This window comes from Chinchilla lanigera, unplaced genomic scaffold (genome assembly GCF_000276665.1).
Source record: "Chinchilla lanigera isolate Chin_1 unplaced genomic scaffold, ChiLan1.0 scaffold00018, whole genome shotgun sequence".
Taxonomy (NCBI): Eukaryota; Metazoa; Chordata; class Mammalia; order Rodentia; family Chinchillidae; genus Chinchilla; species Chinchilla lanigera.
Genome location: NW_004955419.1, coordinates 15,162,000 through 15,179,580, shown reverse-complemented (window position 1 = coordinate 15,179,580; position 17,581 = coordinate 15,162,000). Strand labels below are relative to the sequence as shown.

Here is a 17,581-nt window from a genome sequence, read left to right as displayed (position 1 = left end):
TGCAAAAAAAAAAAAAAAAAAGACAAGATACTGTTAATGAAAATATGAACAGAACCCACCGAGAACCTACTGGAAGCAAATAGAGATTCACTGGATTTGTTTAACTCATTTACTCTCTCACAGTGAAATCTAGATAAATATGAAAACAATCTCCAGGCGGCATAACTGGGAGCCTGAGACTTCAGAAAACTCACCTTGGCAACGTAATCCAGGAGATTCCCAAGTGCCCAGGGGGGTGCAGCTCGACACAGTATCTTCCACGACCTGGAAAAATCCTTCTTTGCAGCTATAACGGACCTGGCTGCCCAGCCGTGAGCTGTAATTTCCTATAATGTAGCCACCGGGGACCTCTGGAGGGGGGCCGCAGTCTATTTCTGAAAACCAGTATGTGTCAAATGTATTAGCATGTGAATATAAATTTTCAAAACTCACAATCTTTCTCCACTTCCCCATTCCTCCCATCCACATCCCAGCCCCTATTTCAAGTACATTTGTCCATTTCCACCTGACGTCTAGGCATATTGCCAATGGTGGTTTTTATTCACTCCTTTGACCTTCCATAGGTAATAGCATCTACAATGAACAATCCTGAAAAAAATTAGCAATCAACACTCACTAATTTATACTAACTAAAGAAATGCCTAGCTCAATAAAGTAAAAACTTTCGATTGCAAAATACCTTAAGATTCATGAACATTTATAATTTCAGGGTCATTTTTGTGATGCTGGGGTTTTACTACAGGACCTGTGTTTATACCATCTACCATAGTGTTAATATCAAAATATCTATTAAGCCAGGTATGGTGGTGCATGACTATAATCCCAGTACTCAGGAGGCTGAGGCAGGAGGATCACTGCGAGTTTGAAGCCAGCCTGGGCTACATAATGGATTCAAGGTCGGCCTGAATTACACAGCAAGACCCTATCTCAAAAAAAAAAAAAAAAAATCTATTAACTTTTAGGCATGGTGCTGGCAGGCTGAGGCAGGAGCACTGGAAATTCAAGCCCAACCTGGGTAACTTAGGGCCTTAGCAAGATCTTGTCTAAAAAGTAGAAACTTATTTTTAAAAAAGGGCTGGCAGGGGGAGGGATGAGGATATAGGCCTTGGATTCAATCCTCAGTAGGGAAAAAAAAATTAACGGCTAAAATACTTAGTGTTTACTAATTTTCGCTTTTCTCATATAACCTCTTGAACCCTGATTAGGTTATACAAATATGCAAAAGAACAGACAATCTACAGACCTATGAACACCAGAGCGTAAGACAGTGACAGTCTCAGAATTCACCGTGCGATGAGGCATTCGTTCACTGACACGCACCTGTGCATGACGTGGCATCTCTGCTCGGGTGGAAAGGCACGGGCCCACTCCTGGGCAAATATCCATCCATGCAGTAGCACTCAAAGCTTCCGTGAGTGTTGACGCACCGGCCTCCTGGCCTGCACAGGCCAGGACCTTCACACTCATCTGTGTCTTAAGGCCCGTCCCAAACACAAGGAAAGGAGAGAAGAACAGAAAGAAAAGGAAAGAGAGGACACTGTGACAGCCATTTTTCTCATATCATCTACCGGTCCTTATACACGGATGTTCATTTGCGATTGTATCATGCTTTTTATTTTACTCCCTAATGGTGCGTCTCATATACTCTTCACTCAATAGGCACAGAAAGAAAACAAAGGAGGTGCTCAATAAATAGCTGTGAAATGTGTCCTGGGAATTAGCAAACATTAACAAGCATTCCAAGTTCCCTGATGCCAATGAAAAGAACTCAAAACAGTATGTTAAAAAAATCTTACTGTAAAATAAAGATGATCCCAATCTCACATAAAATGTCTAAAGTGGCCAGGCGTAGTGGTACATGCCTGTAATCCCAGCACTCAGGAGGCTGAAGCAGGAGGATCGCCATGAGTTTGAGGCCAGCCTGGACTACACAGCAAGACCTTGTTTCAAAAAATCAATGCCACCCCCCCAAAAAAAAAATCTAAAATGGAGCTCCAAATATAAAACAATTTATACTAGCATGGAAAATGCCAGCAATTGACAAATGGATTTCCAGCTCTTGAGTATGTGATGGTATGTCAAGCAGTAAGGGAGAAGTGGAGGGACTTAGTTACATTCCCAAGACTGGAATAGTATAAAACAGGCTTCGGGAAGGACTTTTCCCTTGATTATAGACTGCCAAAGACATCATGCACACTGTCAAAAACTGTACAAAAGGTCAGAGACTGGAGAAGAAACCTCCCTGCCACTGAGCAGGTTTATTCCCAGAACTGGTTTGAGAAACTGAAGAATCCCATCAGAACCACACACACACACACACACACACACACACACACACACACACACACACACGAGAAAAAAGCCCTGATAAAAATGGCACTCTTCCTAGATATCCATGAGGACTGTGGGAGGGTGGGGAGATGGTTGTTCTTTAGCTGCTCCTGGACTGGGATTTCAAGGCACCTTTGACAGAACTAACATAAAAACACCTACATTCCTTCCCCACCCCCCCAGTACTGGGGATTGGACCTAGCTAGGGTCTTTGCACTGAGCTACAACCCTAGGTTTTTGGGTTTTTGTTTTTTGTTTTTGAGACAAGGTTTTGCTAAGTTGCTCAAATGCCCAGATCAAGCTCAAACTTTTGATACTCATGCCTTAGCCTTCCAGAGTGCTGGGATGACCAGCACACCCAGCCACTACACCCAGCAAAATGGCCAATATTTTATTTTGCCAGAAACAATCTTTTATTATGTTTTTTTTTGTTTTTGTCTTTTTGAGACAGGGTCTTGCTCTGCAGTTCAGGCTGGCCTTGACCTCACTTTGTAGCCCAGGCTGGTCTCGAACTCGCCGTGATCCTCCTGCCTCAGCCTCCTGAGTGCTGGGATTACAGGTGTGTGCCGCATGCCTGGCCAACAATCTTGTTTTGAAATCTCAAATAAACTACTAACACTGTAATTACATAAAAGAAAGGACACTTTCATGCCCCAAAATAAGAAAGAAAATAGAAACCTTGGAGTCCTTTTTAAATGTTTAGTATGGTCTTATAAAAATTCACAATCATCGCCTATTTTCTTTTGATCTTGGGCCAATGAACACCTCGCGGGTCACAATGGTCATGATGTGGGAATCAGCAGTTCACTCCACTGCTCGCAGGGCCCACACAAGCCAGCAGTTGTGAGCAGGCCACACCTTTAGTTCAGCACTATAAGCAATGCTTTGTGGGCAATCGACTGCAAAGATGGCGGCCTACAATCCCTCCTCTCCCTTTCTTGCGTGCTATTTCTCAAGACAGGATCCTGGTTTGATCCTTAGCATCAAAAAGAAACAAAGAAAGGAGTGCAATCTGTTCACCTTCCTCTGCCCGCTCCCCTTAGGCTGGTCTTGAGACTTGTTTTGGCCAACAGAGCACAGCAGAAGTAACCCCAGACCTGTTGGGCCTCACCTGTAAGGAGGCCGGCAACCTCCTTCTTCCTGCTGTCGAAATTTAGTGGCCATGATGTCGAGAAGTTCAGGGTACTGTGCTGGGGAGAAAGGTCACTCGGGGGACCCTAAAGATGAGACACCATGTGCAGAGAGAGGCCATATGGATGAGAACAAAAGCACCCTGGGCCCTAGTCAGCATCAAGACATGAGACATGGGTGAGAGGCGTTCTCCGCCCTGAGGGCCCTGCCACAAGCCAAGTGTGTCCACACAAGTGACCCGCTCCAAGCAGATGGAACACAGCCACCTAGCCAGCCCAGCCAGGGGATGGTGGGAAGCAACAAACCATTGTTGCCAGCCACTATATTTGGGGGAGATGATTAGAGAAGTATACAGCATTAAATAACCAAGACACCACTGACATATGAAGAGATACACAAGTCCAAATACATGAGATTAAGAGGCCAATACATCAATTTTTTAAAAAAAGACTGCAAAAACAAGGAAATCAGCCGAGTGTGATGACGCACACCTCTAACTCCAGCACTCAGGAGGCTGAGGCAGAAGGCTCACCATAAATTCAAGGCCATCCTGAACTACATAGTGAGACCCATCTCAAAACACAAACAAATAAACAATCTTGGAAATTATACACAAAACGTGAATGCCAAAAATAATTTCATAGAGGCATTGAATAATAAGTTGGTCACCGTTAGAAAACAAATTTGCAAATCCCAACTTGAGGAATTCTCCAAAAACAAACTGAATTTAAAAAAAAAAAAAATGATGTAGGGTAAAAAATAATAGGACAAAAATAAAATGTTACAAAGATGGATGCAAAATATTTGATATCCATTTAGGAGGAATTGCAGAAGAGAAGGGAATGTACATATAAAAATTAACCCCCTAGTGGGGAAAAACACCCCTCAGTCTATACATCCAAATCCAGTCTTCAGGTGACAGACATGAATGCCAAAACCAAGCCATTCTGAGAGTAACACAGGGTACTGGCTGCAAAGTGAAGCTTCAGCTTGACCAGCAGGACGTCAGAAGAGCACTGACTCTGCCTTCTCCTGCTGCCTCTCTCTGGAGCTCCCTCACCTACCTCCAGGTGCCAGGGTCCCTTAGACCCACCCGTAACTTTTCCTGTCCCAAGTACAGGGCTCCTACCCATCCCTCTCCGCCCCCCAGGTAGACAGAGCAGAGATGTGGTTGCTAGGGAAGTCTTTGATAGAAAAGTCTCAGCCACTTAAAAACCTCAGTCTAGCTGGGCGTGGCAGTGCACACCAGTAATTCCAGCATTTGGGAGGCTGAGGCAGGAGGATTGTTGCAAGTTCCAGGCCAGCCTGGGCTACAAAGTGAGCTCAAAGCCAGCCTGAACTAAATAGCGAGACCCTGTCTCAAAAAAAAAAAAAAAAAAAAAAAAAACCCTCAATCTAACTAACACAAAGGTCACATATTGCACGATCCCATTTAGAGGAAGTCTCTAGAACAGGCAAATCCCCAGGGACAGAAAGTGGATTCAAGACTGCTTGGATCAATGGGGGGTGGGGTTTGGAGAAGTGACGGGTATGTGGTTTCTTTCGGGGAGATGAAAATTCTCTAAGTTCAGTAGTGCTATTTGTGGAATTCTGTGAATATATGAACCACCACTAAATTGTGTACTTTAAATGGGTACGTTTTCAGGGTATGTGAATTACACCTCTGTGAAGCTGTTATTTTTTTTTTTTATTTTAGAGAGAATAATAAAAAAGGAACAAGAGCAAAATTCCAACAACATAGAGAAAAACAAAACAAAGCAAAAACAATAAAAATGATACAGGGTTTCAGAACAAAATGATAGGAATTAATATGGCTGTTATATTACATATTGTTATCTTCAGCGAAGTTGCTCAGATTACCAGATGTAAGAATGCAAGATTAATCAAACCACTGAAGAGAATAAAAAAAATTTTAAAAAACATTAGAAATGATACGGAGTTTCAGTAGACAAGATGGTAGGAATTCACTAATGGTATTTATATTGCATATTGTTGTCTTCAAATTAGTTGTTCAGATTACCCAATATAAGCATGCAAAACTGGTCAAAAATTAAAAAAAAAAAATAGGCATTAACTGTTCTTTTCAATAAACTGTTAGACTTCAGCAGTACAGTCCCACATCCCAGTTGTTCCTTCCTTTGAGAAGTTTCTTTCCCTTTCATAATATCTATTGTACATTTTGAGTTTTATTTACTCTTTCAGGTACTTATACTAGGGAGACAATACGATGGGATTAGAAGTCCAACTTAACCCAGCTATTCCCCTTCTGGGTATTTTTCCAGAAGAATTAAAAACATCGTACCACAGTGATATATGTGCACCCATGTTTACAGCAGCACAGTTTGTCATAGCAAAATCTTGGAAACAACCCAAATGCCCATCAACTGAGGAATGGATAAAAACAATGTGGTATTTTTATACAATGAAGTATTACTCAGCTATAAAAAAAGATAAACTCAAGGCTTTTATAGGTAAATGGATGCAATAAGAGACCATACTCATAGGTGAGGGGGCTGGGGAATTAGCTCAGCAGCACAGCGCCTGCCTGGCAAGCACAACATCATGAGTTCAATTCCCGGTCCCAGAGAAAAACAAAAAAACAACATACTCATAGGTGAAATAAATCGGAAGCTGTTATTGTTTAAAAGCAGGGAATAGAGAGGCTGGGAATGTAGCTCAAGTAGCAGAGTGCTTGCCCGACATGTGTGAGGCTATGGGTTCCAGACCCAGCACCACAAAAACAAACAAACACACGGAATTCTAAAAGGGAAAATGAGGGCCATTCTGAATTCCATGGAATAAGAGAAATAAACCTACTGAGAAAAAGGAATGGTAACCTATGGGGATGAGACCCAATCTGACCCAGGACATCTTGTCCGAAATACTAAATGCTACCAGCAATGGAGTAATATTTATAGAGTTCTAAGAAAAGGGGAAAAAAAACATTATGCTCTATTTAAGCCAAGAAGTGACATTTTAGAATATGAATGATCTCAGAAATTACCCTGCTGACATTTCTTTTCTGGAAAAACTAATTTTTTTTTTTTTTTAAATGCCTCAGCCAGTGAAACAGACCACAATAAATGTTAAGAAAGAAGAGGACCTGGGTATGGTGGCACCCACCTGTAATCCCAGCACTCTGGGAGGCTGAGGCAGGATGATCGTAAGTTCAAGTCCAGCCTTGGCAACTTTGGAAGACCCTGTCTCAACAAGAAAAATGGGCTGGAGATGTAGCTCAGTGCAAAGACCCTGGGATCAACCCCCAGTCCCACAAAGAAAAAACAGAAAGGAGGAAACAGACAAGAAGAGCTGAAGGCCAGGTGTGGTGGCACACACCTGTATTCCCAGCACTTGGGAGGCTGAGGCAGGAGAATTGTTGTGAGTTCAAGACCAGCCTGGGTTACAAAGTGAGCTCAAGGCCAGCCTGAACTGCATAGCAAGACCCTGTCTCAAAAAGAAAAAAAAAAAAAAAAAAAAGCTGAGAATGTAGCACAGTGGAATACTGAGTGAATATTTAGCATGCATGAGGCCTTGAATTTACCTCCCAGTGCTGAAAAAAAGGGGGGAAGGGGGTGAGGAGTAGGGGGCAGATAGGAGGTACCACAAAGACTAAGCAGAAACGAAACTAGTAAACTGTTGGTAATATAATCATTAAACACTTAGTGATTATTATGATGTCTTAAAATATAAATAATGTACCATAAAATCAGTACCTATCTAGTACAAATTTTATTTTATTTCTTTTTTTTTTTTTTTTTTTTTTTGAGAAAAGGTCTCACTATGCAGTTCAGGCTGGCCTTGAGCTCACTTTGTAGCCCAGGCTGGCCTCAAACTTGCAATGATCCTCCTGCCTCAGCCTCGTGAGTGCTAGGATTACAGGCGTGCGCCACCACACCTGGCTCAGTACAAATTTTAGAGATGATTTTTATCACTACAGGCTATTCCATTCCTAGGTCTGACTCACTGTTCCAGCTTAGTGAGACTCAGGTAAGAAGCTACCACTGCTCTAGCTCATTGTCTTCAGTAAATTTACTGAGGAAGTTCTGTGCAACTTTGTCCAGACCTTTACTCAACAAGCCAGGCCTAGCGGTAGCTGATCATCTGCTCCAGACATCTCAGAAATATGGAGCGGGAATAAATGTAGGTTTTTTCCAGGGATTTCTAAAAATAAACAACATAAATGCTTCTGGGAAAACATGACTAAGCAGCAGTAAGAGGAGAAAGACTCAGAGCTTCCAGATGCGGACAGGCCCTACAGTGGGAGAGACGACAGCCACGCAGCGGTTCCCTCACCTACAGGCCCGCGCAGCAGCCTACCAGCAGTAACTGTGGCGATGATCACTGATAAAGTTTGCTAATAACCACAGTTCCCACAAGTCATCTTCCCCAGAAAAGGCCCAGTTATTTGGCTGGCGTCTGAGGAGTAGCCACACGGCTGGTTCAATTAGCTGTCATTGCTCCAAGATAGAAGCAACCATTTTTTTAAAAGTTCCTATCTCCATAAATTTGTTTGCCCTGTATGGTACTTTATTCAAACAGCATATTTCATTGTATACATTTTTTTAAATTCTTATTTTTTTATTCATATATGTTTGCAATGTTTAATGATTCCATTCCTTGTATGAAGTTGGTCCGCTTACATAACACACCTTAATTCTGTTCACTTTCCCCCTTTCTCACCTCCTTCCCCCTCCTCCATCCGTTGGTCTCCTTCCCTCTTGCAAAAGATCTATCACCCTGTGTCCTACTATCTAGCTTTGATTTTGCTCTTTTTTTTTTTTTGTCTTTTTGAGACAGGGTCTCGCTATGCAGTTCAAGCTGGCCTTCAGCTCACTTTGTAGCCCGGGCTGGTCTCGAACTCACAACCATCCTCCTGCCTCAGCCTCCCAAGTGCTGGGATTACAGGCATTCGCCACCACACCCGGCTGATTTTGCTCTTTATATCTCGGGTTTCTCATATAACAGAAGCCATGCAGCCGGTGTGGTGGCGTATGCCTAGAACCCCAGCACTCCCGAGGCTGAGGCAGGAGGTTCCTTGCAAGTTTGAGGCCAGCCTAGGCTACACAGTAAGTTCAAGGTCAGCCTGAACTGCACAGTGAGATCCTATTCTCAAAAAGACAAAAATAAATAAATTTTTAAAAAGTAGAGAAGCCATGCAATATTTAAGCTTGTGTGTCTGATTTATTTCACTTAACATTATGTACATTTTTAGTGCAACTTCCTTCACTCAGCACGGTATTTTTTAAATCCCACTATGTTAAGTATACATCAACAGATAGTTTTATTTTGGTTTGCTTTGATTTGGGCTTGTTTTATTTTGCTGAGCAGTGTGAATGTACCACAGTTTGCTTATTCATCTCCCTGTTGATAGATATTTGGGCTGTTTCCAGTTTGGACTATCGCAAATATCTGAGTAAATGTCTTCATACTTCATTTGTAAAAAAGTTTTGTTGGGTGTAGTGGCACATGCCTGTAATCCCAGCACTCGGGAGGCTGAGGCAGGAGGATCATTACAAGTTCGAGGCCAGCCTGGGCTACAAAGGGAGCTCAAGGCCAGCCTGAACTGCATAGCGAGACCCTATATCAAAAAGACAAAACAAAGAAAAGTTTTATTTCTCTTGGATTTAAAAAGAAAAACTATTACTTGAGGTCATGTGATTGAATCCAGGGCCTTCACGCTGAAATACATCCCCAGCCTTTTACTGTTTGAGACAGGGTCTCACTAAGTTTCTAAATTGTCCACTTGTAATCCTCCTGCCTCAGCCTCCTAGAGTTCTTGGATTACAAGCATGTGCCACAACGTCTGACTTTATTTTTACTGAAATGAAAAGATGATCACATGTTATAAGTGAAGTAAATCTGTCAACCTTACTTCCCATGATTCAGAAGAAAGAAAATCACGTTGTAGAAATGAAACATCACATTTGAGAAAAAAGTAAACATGTTACTAATAAAATGTGCTACTAATCTACAATTATAATTATATATATGTGTGTATATATATATATAACTTCTTTTTTTGGTCTTTTTGAGACAAGGTCTCATTATGCAGTTCAGGCTGGCCTTGAGCTCACTTTGTAGCCCAGGTTGGTCTCAAACTCACAACGATCCTCTTGCCTCAGCCTCCCGAGTGCTGGAATTACAGGCATGCGCCACCATGCCCAGCTAGGAAAGCCTGTCTTATATATAGTTCAAAGATCAATAATCTAAATCCAGTTCCTGCTCTAATTACTCCTCCCAAAACTATATGAATGGAGCTTCTGAAAAAGAATCCTTTGTGTGGATTTTATGATCCTCAGCAAGGCCTTAGGAAAGAACCTGGGAAATCCTGGGGTGGGAGCAGGTGACAGGGGGCAAGAGTCCAGTGTGGGAGAAGTTAACCTGCACAGGGGCTTGGGCAGTCCCCACTCACTCCCAAGGAGGGACAGTGGCGCCTCGGTCAAGGCCACTGGCATTTTGGGGGGTAAAGGTTTAACCTCCTTTGATGGAGGATCTTCGGCCTCACTCTCGTTCCTTGGAGTTGGAACACAAGGAGGAGCCTGATGGCCTCATCCATCAGAGCTGGAGACCCGAGCAGGAGTCAGGGAGACCCCGTGAGGAGGAAGTCAAGGAGCCAGCGGTTAGGAGCGCGCCACTGGGCAGTAGGGGCAGCACCCTCCTGGTGTGCTTTTCCTTGGGTGTCTTTCCTCACTTCTTCCTTTTTTCAGGGCAGTTAAAAATGACTCTTTAAGAATAAAATCCAGCTAAAACAAAGCATTGGAACTGGGGATGTGAGGATGCCATTGGAGAAGCCCCTGGGAGAAATGCAGGACAGCTATAAACTGACGGGTAGGGGTCCCTCTATGCCCCGACCCCCTAGCACAAGCAGAGTATCCATGAAGGACACAGCTGCGGCCGCAACAGGCTGCTCCAGAAATCACAGCTCGGGCTCATGAGCAGAACAAGGCTCCCAACCTGGACAGAAACCAACAGGCCTCACTGGTCTCCGCAGAGCTGACGAGTTCCCCCTAGGATGGTTCCCACAGGATACAGGCTGTGGGAGGTCAGTCCCTGGCACTGACGGATGCCAAAGCGTGCACTCCGCCACTCCTCTTTCACCTTCATCCTCCTGAGGCTCAGCTGAGGGCTGTTACAGTTCTCCAAAAGCAACAGCATCGAGCCCTGTGCTACAGGAAATGAATTTACAAAACAAAGGCTGCTGCCACCATTGGAATTGGGCTGGATCCCCAAGAGTTGAGGAATTAAAAAAAAAAACAGAGAAGAAGCTGAAGCTATTTTTGGAGTTTTCAGCTGACTCTATGAGGCCATGCCTACTTGCGGTCCTGCTGGCCTGCAGGGGAGAGCTGCAGGTTCCGCTCCCACATCAGGCCCATTTCTCTCCACTTATCGCACCATCACCACACAGAAACTGCCGCAGAGCTTCTCCCCCTGACCTGGGCCTCATGGCGAAGTCCCCGTGGGCCCAGCAGTTACTGAGGAGGCAGCTCCAGGGACCAGAACATCTATGAGTTCTCAAACAGGCTGGAGTGATCACACTAGAACCGGTAACCCTTCCTCACCTACCACGGCACCTCCAGAGAGTCCACGTGCCTCTGCAGATGGATGCAGCTCTGCAAAGTACAAGGAGTGACGGAATGCACGGTGAATGCTTAAATGTTCAAATGCACAACAGCAAAAGACACACTGCCATTCATGCCCCTCAAACTCTCCTCGATTTTCACCTACTTATCTCATCATTCTTGCCACTTTCTGAAGCAGTTCTGGAAATCCTCGTCTGTGAGTGTCTTTGTGATGTATGATGAAAAATATGGTGAATACTGCTACCAAGTGCCATCTAACAGAAAGGCAGCGCTGTGAGAATGCTATGGTGTGTCCTCGTTCTCCTTATTCACCAGAGCTGCCACTGTGTGACTTCTACCTCTTCTCCCGAGTCAAAAGGACGGTGAAAGATAAATGCTCTGAACAGATACAGGACACTGAGGTAACCATAACAGCACAACTAAAGACACAAAAGGAGACTTCCAGAACTTCAGAAAGTGGCATGAACGAGGACATTAATGAGTTCAAAGGGAGGGACAGTGTTTTGAGGGGGATTCGTGGCAATATGTCCTTGTCTTGGTTACTTTTCTCTCGTTGCTGGCCCAAAATTAAGGAAGGAAAGGTTTATTTAGCTCACAGTTTGTGGAGGTTTCAGTCCATACTCAGCTCGCTCCAAAACAGAGTGGCACATGGCAGAGGGCAACAGTTCACGGTGGTGGAAAACAGCAAAAGCAACAAGAGCAAAAGGGAGGAGTGGCGGCAAGCAGCCCCTTTCTCTCCCTTATATTTGCAAACTATCTGCCCCAGGGCGGATGTAGCACTCACACCCACAATCCCAGCATTGGATCATGAATCAATCATAAACTGTAAAAGCCTGCCCCATGATGGCATGAGGCTTTGGGGGGACATCCAGACACAAACCGTAACAGTCCTTTACTGTAATAATTTTTTAAAATTTTAAATAGTCACTGTATTTTTAGGTCATACTTCATACAACAAGCACCTGGATTCGGGACTCTAGAATCTAGGAAGTAGGGTCATAGCCCCTGGATAATGACTGATAGCCCAAGACTCCGAGCTCCGACCCAGCCCACCGATGTTTCCCTGGAACTGATATAGAAAGAAACACATCACTGGCAGGAAGAATTTTCCACCAGTTCTTACAGTTCTAACTGGAGACCCCAGAGGGAAAGGTCATGGGAATCAATGCTAATGGACACAGGACTTAATTTTGGCAGTGATGGAAATGTTCTAAAATGAGGTAGCAGTAATAGTAGCACAACTTCATGAATACACTAAAAACCACTGAAGTATGATGCACACCTGTAATCACAGCACTCAGGAGGCTGAGGCAGGAGAATCACCACAAGTTCAAGGCCAGTTTGGGCTACATAGTGAGTTCAAAGCCAGCCTGAGCTGCATAGTGAGACTCGGTTTTCAAAAAAAAAAAAACACCAATGTGAATACTACAAGGAGCCAGGCAATTTGTCTCAATTTTGTTTTGCTTTGTTTTGTTTTTTGAGTCAGGGTCTCATTATGTTGTAGTTCAGGCTATCCCAGAACTTATTACGTAGCCCAGGCTAGCATGGAACTCACAGTGCTCCTCCTGCCTCAGCCTCCCAAATGCTGGAATTACAGGTGTGCCCCGCCACGCCCAGCTGTCTCAATTTTTTTAAAGGAGGCAACCACTAAATAGCATCAAGAAGTAGAATAAGTAGCGGGACTAGAGCAGACCTCGGCTCCAGGAAGACTGGCTCTTGTTCGGCCGGCACCTATCCGGCCCTTGAACATATTTCTGCTCCTTGCCCTTTCCACCTTCTTCCTCCTCCTCTTTCTTCTTCCTAACTTTGAAAAGTTGAATGCACGCCTTGGAGCTGTACGGATAAATATACAGCTATAAAAGGTTTTCCTGTCAAACTCCCACAGCCTTGAGAACAGCTTCAGGTACGAGAATAAACACCTTTGCTTTCCTGTGACTAACACGGAGGACCACTAACTTAGCTGTGTGCCTGTCACCTCCCGCAGGCGCAGCCTCGCGGGTAAGACGTGCGTACTGAATACGCGGGGCAGCAGATCAGCATCTTGTAAGTGTTTTTTTTTAAATTAGCATCTTTTTACCATACTTAATTTAATGTACCGCACCTCCCCAACCACATAGCCATCAGCTTGCCATCTAAAACAAGACAGCATCAAATGTTTTCCCTGAGAGCGCGAGTCATTCATGCCATTAATAGATCAACTGTATCCCTTGGGGAATTTCACCTTGATGCAGGTGAAGGGGGAGAATGAAACCCAGCCTTAGGAACAGTGGTTGCCGGCAGGAGGAAGATACAACATGTTCTCTCCTTTTCTTTTCCAAGCAAACTTTTAAATATGACAAAGCTTAGCCGAGCACGGTGGCGCACGCCTATAATCCCAGCACCCAGGTGACTGAGAGATGAGAATCGCTGTGAGTTTGAGACCAGCCTGGGCTACACTGTGAGTTCAAGCTCAGACTGAGAAACAGAGCAAGACCCTGTCTCAAAAAAAAAGTCACAAAGCTTTACATGCGTGTGTGTGCATGTGTCTGTGTGTGTACATATGCATCTGTGTGTGTGTAATGCATGCATGTATGTGTGTGTGTGTGTGTGTGTGTGTGTGTATGTTATTAAAAACTGAACTCAGGGCCTTCAGTTTGAACTACATTCCCAACATTCTTTTATTTTTTATTTTCAGATAAGGTCTCACTAATGTGCCCAGGCTGGGATTGAATTTGCATTCCTCTTGCCTCAAAGCTTTTCAGCAATGAGGAAATCTATCCAAACCATCTTAGGGCTAGAAGTATTTTCCTGCCTCCCCTCTTCATGACTGTTTACAAGCATTTTCTTAGAAATCTAAATAGCTGCTAGGCCTTACCACACCTATAATCCCAGCACCGTGGGAGGCTGAGGCAGGAGGATCTAAAGTTCTCGAGCCCAGCCTGGGCAACTCCGTGGGACTTTGTCTCAAAATAAAAAATTTAAGAAGAGTTGGGAACATAGCTCTCTGCCAATGCCCTGCATTCAATCCTCAGTACCAAAAAAAAAAAAAAAAAAAGTTGAAGGTATGCTATAAATCTAGCCCAGATAATAGAAAAGCCACTGAAAATTAGGGTGGTCCCCCTCTTTATATTCCAACCAACATATCCCCGAAGTCTGACCTATAAACATACTGTGGTCTCAAAACACCCCACAGGTGTTAAGGTTACGGGAACTTGCAGCTCGCACACTGCCTCTGGACAGCCTCTTCTCATTCGTAGGTAAGAATCAGAAAAATAACACTACAGCCACTCCCACACACCACTCCCACCCTGCCATCAAAAATCTGTTCATTTAAAGTGTCTTCCAGATATCATAACAGTAGATTATTCATAACACCCCTGGACACGTCAGCACGCACCTCCCAAAATTATTCTATATACCACAATACCATTATTCCATTGCCATGGCTTGTGTCTAAATGTCCCCCCAGTGCTTCAGGCAGTTATAGGTGGGGCTTTTTCAGTGGTGGCTGGATCTAGAGTGTGTGATGCTGGGATTGACTCATGGTGCAATGCTAGGATCAAGGGCACCACGGGTGCTCCCCATCCTAAGCATCCTAAACTCCCCATCCTAAGCAGCCTGGATAAGACTTAAGGGGTAGAAAGAGCCGTGGTCATCCCTTGTTTCTTTGCTGCCTTCTGCCCACCATGAATTGAATCTCCTCTGCCATGGGACCCTGCCTTGGACCCAGCTGATTATGGACTGAAACCTCTTTAAGCTGTGAGCTAAATAAACCTTTCCTCCTTTTGCTTTGGGTGTCTAGTATTTTGTCTCAGCAACGAGAAAAGTAACTAAGACATCTACCTAACAAAATTAACATTAATTCCCTATCACTGACTAATAAGTCTGTATCCAAAATCCTTCATAGTTTTTGTTTTATTTTTATAGTACGAGAGATTCAACTGAAGGTCTTTCCACAGGGCTACATCCCCAGCCATTTTTCATTTGGAAACAAGGTCTTGGTAAGTCACTTAGTTACCGAGGCTGGACTCAAATTTGTGATGTTCCTGCCTCAGCCTCCCAAAGTACTGGAATTACAGGTGCGCACTGTTATTTTTAAAGGAGAGTCTCTCCCTGGTCAGACCCTTTCACAGCTCTGTCCTCTCCACCTCCACGGCCCAGATACCATCCCACCATCCCTAGGTGGCCAAGGCCACAGCCCCCTTTTGGGTACCTGTGCAGAAGGTGCCGTCGTTGGGAATGAACGTTTTGTTGTTGTTTGTAGCTCGATAGCCTTCCAGGCAGACACAGTAGAAGCCTCCAAAGGTGTTGTGGCAAGATGTGTGGTTCCCACAGACCACGGTGGCTCCGAACTGGCACTCATTTTTATCTGGTGATGGACGGAAACAACACGCAGAAAGGTTTATCTCTCCGCACCATATCCCGCAACCCACACTGTTCTCCCGTGCTGAAGACTGGGGGACAGGAACTCTGTGAGAACAGCTTACTGATTCATTTCCCTAGCCTCTTTCACTACATTTCCTAGACTAGAGGACACGAGGCTGTCATATTTATGTATCAGCCGTATACAAAACCACCAGAGAAACATCACCTCCTAATCTAGCAACCTAATCTATTTGAAGACTGGGAGATGGAGAATTGTGAGCTTTTCCACATTTTAGTAATAACACCTGGAGATGTCATTCAGTGGTAGATCATGAGCACAGCATCTGCAAGGCCCTGAGTTCTAGCCCCAGCACCAAACAGTACTAGTGATAATAATTAATAACAATAATAATACATAACTTTAAATTAGAAGTTTACAAGAGAAGCCTCGGTATCCCCTTTTTCCAGCATAACTATTTTCTGGATTGTTCATGAAAGCCGGAGGAGGACGCTGCATCCAGTGACTAGGCTGGAAGTGTGTCACTTCTGATCTCCCGGGAAACACAGCAGAGTGAGCCTCAGCCTCACAGGGAGCAGGGCTCAGAGGGCGGCAGAAATGCCTGCGGTGAATGGAATGTGAGGGACCCATGTGCCTGGTGTCCGTCACCCTGTGAATACAGATGCTATGTCACTGAAGCCTGCCCGGAGTGTTTTTAATTAAACAATTGGAAATGCAAAGAGTCAAATGAGAGTAAATCTCCCTTCCTCCTCCAAGCTCTAGCCCAGGAATCAGCAAACTTTTTCTCCCAGTCTCCGCTGTAACTACTGACCCCTGCTTGCGCAGCGCAAAAGCAGTCATGAAAATAGGTAAAGCTGAGGAGCAAAGTTCCAATACAGTTGTAGTGACAGAAAACAGGCAGAGGGTCAAATGTGGCTCATGGACCATAAATTATCAACTCTGCCCTAGCCTCTGAAGTCAGCAGAAACTCCTGAGACCAATTTCTTACGCTTTCTTTTATTTATTTTTGTTTTGGTTTGTTGTTTTATTTTTGAGACAGGGTCTCACTATGTAGTCCAAACCGCCCTCGAAGTCGAGGTGATCCTCCTGCCTCAGCCTCTCAAGCACTGAGATTACAGGCGTATGCCACCATGCCCAGCCTTATGCTTTCTTCTAAGGCTAGGTTTTCTTCCTTGTCACTACAAGAAAGGAATCAACTTACGAACTTAGTTTTATTCATGGCAGCAGGGCTTTTAATTCATTGTTTTATTTCACTATTGGTTCCCTCATATCGGTTTAATAGCCTCTCACAATTGGACTCAATTCCCTAATTCAAAAAATACCTCTCCAAAAGTCGGGTATGGCAGTGTACGCCTGTAATCCCAGCAGTGGGAGGCTGAGGCAAGAGGAGGAACATGAGTCTGAGGCCAGGCTGGGCTACATAAAGAGATGCAGTCTCAAAGAAAAAAAGGTCCAATAGGAAATTATGGCCTGTTTTCCTCCATGGTACTAATATAAATAGCTTTATATCAAAATAACCAAACAAATGAAGAAATACAGTAATCAGTCCAGTTGCTAAGTTCAATTCAAGATTTAAAATAGATTTCAAATTTGTGTTAGAACAGAGTGTCCAGAGATTCAAGTTCAACAACCTTTGACATGAGGGAGGCTCCCTTGGAAATGCTCAAAAAAGGATCCATCCAAACACTAAAGGGCTAGGGATTTAGCTCAGCGGCACAGGGCCTGCCCGGCAAGCGCAAGGTCGTGAGCTCAATTCCCGGTACCGGAAAAAGAAAACCAAAACCAAAAAAAAAACAAACACTAAAACAAAGACTTCTTATAAGGGACAAAGCTTTCCATAATACGAAACACGTGAGTGAAATAACCCCGCGCCTCCCCCGCCCCCCGGACATCAACTCTTTCACACAGAGAATCACGATGTTTGTATGCAGCTTCACCCTCGTTTGCGACTCACCCACACACTGGGTCCTCCCGTTGCCCACGAAGCCGTAGTTGCACATACAGACCTTCCTGCCATCTCGCTGCTGGCACGTGGCGTGTTCGTGGCAAGTGGCACAGATGTCTAAACCTGGGTCAGGAGTTGTAGATTTCAGAGAAAGGGACGTCCAAGCTGAGCTGCATTTCATTAGTTAGACATTTATGATAGAAAACCCAATTTAAACTGTAAAATAAAACA

General features: G+C 44.2%; 1 protein-coding gene across 1 annotated transcript in view; it reads right to left on the bottom strand.

The window, feature by feature from the left end:
- Susd1 (sushi domain containing 1) overlaps positions 1-17,581 on the bottom strand; it is a 133,652-nt gene that overhangs the window by 107,793 nt on the left and 8,278 nt on the right. The window contains exons 2-5 of the mRNA XM_013513298.1: positions 17,360-17,473; positions 15,235-15,390; positions 1,321-1,473; positions 195-374 (exon numbers count right to left, since the gene is read on the bottom strand). Of these exons, the coding sequence (XP_013368752.1) occupies positions 195-374; positions 1,321-1,473; positions 15,235-15,390; positions 17,360-17,473 (603 nt within the window). The remainder of the gene's footprint in view (positions 1-194; positions 375-1,320; positions 1,474-15,234; positions 15,391-17,359; positions 17,474-17,581) is intronic.